Source organism: Terrapene carolina, unplaced genomic scaffold (assembly GCF_002925995.2).
Source record: "Terrapene carolina triunguis isolate 2854851 unplaced genomic scaffold, T_m_triunguis-2.0 Scaffold26156, whole genome shotgun sequence".
Lineage (NCBI taxonomy): Eukaryota > Metazoa > Chordata > Testudines > Emydidae > Terrapene > Terrapene triunguis.
In genome coordinates, this window is record NW_020690507.1 from 1 (window position 1) to 5,426 (window position 5,426).

The 5,426-nt window shown below is 37.2% G+C and overlaps 1 protein-coding gene across 1 annotated transcript; it reads left to right on the forward strand.

The window, feature by feature from the left end:
* Positions 1 to 503: 503 nt before the first annotated feature.
* Positions 504 to 5,144, forward strand: LOC113408886 (DNA-dependent protein kinase catalytic subunit-like; the record flags this gene model as incomplete). Its single annotated transcript, XM_026662335.1, has 6 exons — positions 504 to 569; positions 1,162 to 1,234; positions 1,984 to 2,132; positions 3,763 to 3,900; positions 4,268 to 4,387; positions 5,001 to 5,144. Coding segments are annotated over 6 exons (690 nt in total), but the record flags the coding sequence as incomplete, so codon positions are not given.
* Positions 5,145 to 5,426: the final 282 nt, after the last annotated feature.

Here is a 5,426-nt window from a genome sequence, read left to right on the forward strand (position 1 = left end):
GGCTTTCCCTGCACAAGCGGCGGAACAAGTTTGGGAACCACTGGACTAGAAAAATCTCTTGAGGTCCCCTCCAGTCCTAAGATTCTATGTAGATGGCTTCCTTTGATCTTGCATGGCAATTGAATCACTGATGGAGGTTTTGCATATGATTGAGTGGGGGTGCAGTAACAATACATTCAACCCCTCTACTCTATCTCAATCGCTATTTAGTTATGGAAAGTGCTTAAATATTACAAAAGCCCTCCAACCTTTTGAAATATTCTTGAATAGAATAATGTTACAGGGCTTTGTGTACTCTTTTAAAGTAACTAGTCACTTAACTTGTTCATAGATGTCTGCATAATGGTAATTTCTCATAAATGAGTGTAATGGAACGGACTGTCCCTTATTTTGTATGGTAATTTGAAATAGACTGTTGTTTTTTAAATAAAATATTGCTAGTGCCCCAGCTATTGTTTACAGTATGTTAATTTTTAAATTTCCAAATATGCTTTGTTTCACAGAACTTGTTCATTTTTGAAAACTTGCTAGATCTGAAGCACCAGTATTCGTTTCCTGTTGAAGTTGAGGTGAGTCATAGTTCTGTGCTTTATTGTAATACAGTGAAAATGGTCATTGCTTTTAATATTACATAATCATTGCATAGCGCTGTATATGTGTTACAGAATTATACATAGAGAGAAATTATGCTGTTTGAAACCATGACAAATACCAGTGGAGACCTCTGACCCTTTAGAATGTTATGTAGTATGCATAGTAAAATCCCAGTTCCTCTGGAAAATCCCAAGTCCAAGGAATGAAAAGCACAACTGGGATGCACACATTTAATGTATTGTTTTGGCATATTTATTCCAAAGATTAATCATTTCTAGTGTCATTAGTTCAGCTGATGTGATATATTCTGTAACACTGATTATTAGCATTTATAAGTTGGAACTCCTGTTCATTTTAAATAGCTTGAATACTTTTCCCCCCGCATTGGTTAAAAAGCTATGTTATAAATAAAAGTTCTATCGAGTTTGCTAGGTAATAAATATAATTCTCTATATAATCTTTTTGTAAAAGATACTCAAAATAGAACTCTTATTTTTATCAGCTAGTTTATTTTTTTAAAAGCAAATTTAACTAATTTCAAAGCTCATATTTTTGTTGGTGTTCTAGGTGCCTATGGAAAGGAAGAAAAGGTATATTACTATTAGGAAGGAAGCCAGGGATGCAGTAAATAGGGACTCAGGTATGACATAAATTTATAATGATTAAAATTTTCAATATTCCCCCCCGCCCCTTAAATGTACAATTCACCATCGCACTTATATAGAATGTGCTGATTTTAGTAGAGATGCATCTAGAAAAGCTGATAATCATGTCTAAATTGCAGCTGATTCTGCAGGTGGCAGTGCCTGTGCATCTTCTGACTGCATGAGGCCCTGAAGCTGGTTTTTTTCAGTAATTAGAATGGGACTATATAAAGTATAATTTCCTTCCTCTTTCTCAACAGCCCCAAGCAAACAGACAACTGTATAAGAATTGCTAACTGAAACTGCATTTTTGCATTTTAACATATTTGCTAAATGGTTTCACTCCAGTATGTTTCATTTTTCTGGGGAAGTGATCCATTCCATGCCTTTCTATTGATACTGAAGTGCAAGAAACTACAAATTGTTAACCGATATAAATGTGTAGAAAATTTGTTACATCTGTGGCGGAATTATACAAAGAAAGAGACCAATTCATCATATTTATTAACAGGCCTATACCTTACAGTGAAACCTGGACTAGAGACCACCTTTATAAAAGTGCCACTGATGTGCTCAATACTGTTCCAGATGCAATTAAAGACAGACACTGTACTTGGTCTAACTTTCATTAGAATACCTCCTTGGTTAAGCAACCAAATTTTGTTATTTTTCTTGAGTAGTCACTGAAGACAGCTTTCACTCTAATTAGTGTTGTGATTAACAATACATTGTTTTTCTTGTTTAGATGAGCCTCAGTATTTGCCTTCTGCATCATATATGGTAGACAGCAGTCTGAGTGAGGAAATGAGCCAATTTGATTTCTCAACTGGAGTCCAAAGTTTTTCTTATAACTCACAAGACCCTACAGCTAGCAGTATACACTTCAGGAGAAAGGTGATTAGAGATGTATACTGTGTGGAGGAACAAGAGGGTCACTATTCTAAACTCTCAGTAAACTTATACATTAACTAAAAGAGCAAGTTTCATGTACATGTTGTGCTGGGAAAGGTAAAAGGTTCAATGGGAGTAAATATTGGATACAGGTTGTCTCTCTGTAGGTAAGTCTGTCTTTAATGGGAAGCTTGAGACATCAGAGCAAGTGTTTTTTGCCATCAATGTGGGTCCTTCTACTCTGTTTTCGAATTTATTTAATCTTCCTTTAATTTGAAGGTGGAGATTTGCTCACGAAGGCAGAAGCCTTGCATTGTTGAAGGGAACTATAGTACAGAGTTTCTAAATCACCGAATCTAATTATAAAGAAAAATCAATTACTAAAATATTTTTTAGAAATATCTTAAATATAACATAGGTTACAGGGCCACTGTCTTCTGTACTTTTCTGAATTTGGTTAGATTTAAAGTGGTTTTATAATTTACATCTGTGCCTGAGTTCCCCTGACATTTTTTGTTTACTAGTTACAGTTTCCTGTTTCCCACCTCCTGCTTTACTGTTACTATATGAAAGAGCCACAGAAACACACAAAAATGAATGAATGACTATGTAGGGGAAACCCTGAAACTGGCCAGTTGGTATCAAATGTACACAATAAACTGAACAAAAGAGAGAGAGAACAATATTATTTTTAATCTACTCTCCTGTGGTGTTATAGTGTCTTATGTGTGGTTAGATAATGTCTTATGTATTGCTTGTGGCAGTATGTTCTGATATAAGCCTGACTTGAAGTTGACAGTGGCCCTTTAACACTTAGGCAAGAGGTTGCCATATTGAAAGTAAGATTGAAAGAATCACCTTCACCGTTTTAAAAACATTGGTCACCCAGGTATCATAGGTGTTTAAAGCAAGATCTATCAAAATAATTAATAATGTTATCTAATATTAGATAACCACCTCTTTTCATATTTTGTCATGAGGAGGATATTTTAACAGTTGACGAGACTTAAATTAACCAAAATTTTATTGTAATTATAGAACTTGCCATAAGCAATTTCAAAGAATTCTGATTTCCACTTCTTTGTAATGGTGAAGCCAATTTTTTATTTGTTCTTTACTGTCAAATGAGATCTCATCTGGGAAATATAATGGCTATGCTGGCCCTCACTGGAAAACAGCCTCTGAATTCATCAGAGATTAATTACTTTACAAATAGTTTGACTGGGAGTAAAATTTAGGGAAAATACATGAAGTCTTGAGGAAGGTGTATGGTGGTGGCACTCTCAGCTGTGAAGTGGAATTATAGCTTCTGTGGAGGCCAATTAATTTTTACATTTCTGATTGTTGCCGCCATACTCTTTTACATATCTGAGTCAGAGTGACATGCAGCTGGCACCCTTAGACGGAGATTTGGAGCTGTGCAAAATTAGTTCCTATGTTTGGGGGAGATTTTGGTTTGAATAACATATTTGACCTATTGCTTGTTTAAATATTGTTGAATACAATTTTATTATTGTACTACAGTTTGTATAGACTTGACCAGAAAATCAGCATAACAAACAGTATAATTATGACTTTTAAAAAATGGTGCATAGAGTCCCTCATGATTAACTGGCTCTCCTTATTTGGACAGGAACCCACAGAATCCATGGATCCAGATGATCTGATGGAACTGGAGATGGATGAGCTCAATCAGCATGAATGTATGGCCTCTATGACGACCCTGATTAAACATATGCAGAGAAATCAGATTACACCCAAAGTAGATGAGGTCAGTATTGGTTCATGGCTTAGCACCTGTCCAGTTTAAGAGGATAGTTAAGCACTGGAATAGGTTGCTGATTGAAGTTGTGGAATCCCTGTCATGGGAAGTTTTTAACAACAGATTAGACAAATATCTGTCAGGGATGGTCTAGTTGCACTTGATTGTGACTCGACGCAGGGGGATGGACTAAATGACCTCCCAAAGTTCCTTCCAGTCCTATATTTCTATTTCTTTTTAAACTCAAGAAAGGGGGTTATAATAGAAATCTTGTTTTGTAAACTTTGTTGCTATCAGTCCCTAGTGTAATCGAATAAAACCTGTGGTAATCTTGAGTTATATGCATTTCAAGTGACCTATTTAATTTTGATTTCAGGGAATAGTTCCGCGAGACCTTCCTCCATGGATGAAGTTTATACATGGCAAATTGGGGAATCCATCTATGCCACTAAATATTCGCCTCTTCTTAGCAAAACTCATTGTTAATACTGAGGAAGTGAGTGATTTTTTTTTTTTTTACATTAAAAGCTAAATGAGAAGTGTGTATGTGTGCGCACGCGTGTGCATGCGCTCGCTTGCTTGTTCATTCTGGATGAGTGAGTTACTATTCTGACTTCCATGGGTCAGACTTAGTGTATGGAAAGCTGGTAGATGGGCTCCAGTGAAAGAAATCATGTGCTTTGCCAGTAATAGCGAACTTGACTTTTGAGGGCTTACTCACAGAAATACAAATGGGGTATGTAACTAATTTATCAATGGGGAAATTTTCTTTAGGAGCGTTTGAAATTACTATAATGAGGGCTTTGTACAGTGTTAGGCAAAAACTATACAGAGAAGGCTGTTTCTAAATGTCTGACTGCCAGAAATTGGACCTAGACAACAGGGGATGGATCACTTGATAATTGTCCTGTTCTGTTCATTCTCTCTGAAGCATTGAGCACTGGCCACAGTTAGAAGACAGAATGGTGGGCCAGATGGACCATTGGTCTAACCCAGTATGGCCATTTTTATGTTCTTATGTAAAAAATAACTATTCCTGTAAGAATGTGATGCATAAATGCTTCTTGCAAAGTAGGTTTGTATAGATGACTGTTCTTTATTTCTCCTAGGTTTTCCGACCTTATGCTAGGCAATGGCTTGGTCCCTTACTGCAGCTTGTTGTTTCTAGGGATAATGGAGGAGAAGGAATTCATTACATGGTGGTGGAGATAGTCGTTACTCTGCTTTCCTGGACTAGTGTAGCGGCACCCAAAGTAAGGAAATGTGGAACACGTTTAATTACAGTAGACTTCGCTTGCAACCCGTCGGTTGCCAGTAAAAAGTTGCTATTATCCATCATTTGCAAATAAACAGAAGCAGGTTTTTGGGGCAGTAGCCAGGGAAGGAACAGCTGGCACATGCCTGCCTTGGCTGTAGCCTTGCAACCTGCCTGTGTGCAGGGCAGCAGTAAGGAAGGGGCTTTTCTCCCCGACGCTGGGGTTTTCTGTGGGGAGCAGTGGTGCTGGGAGCCCATAGGGCTGCACTGCACCTCTTTC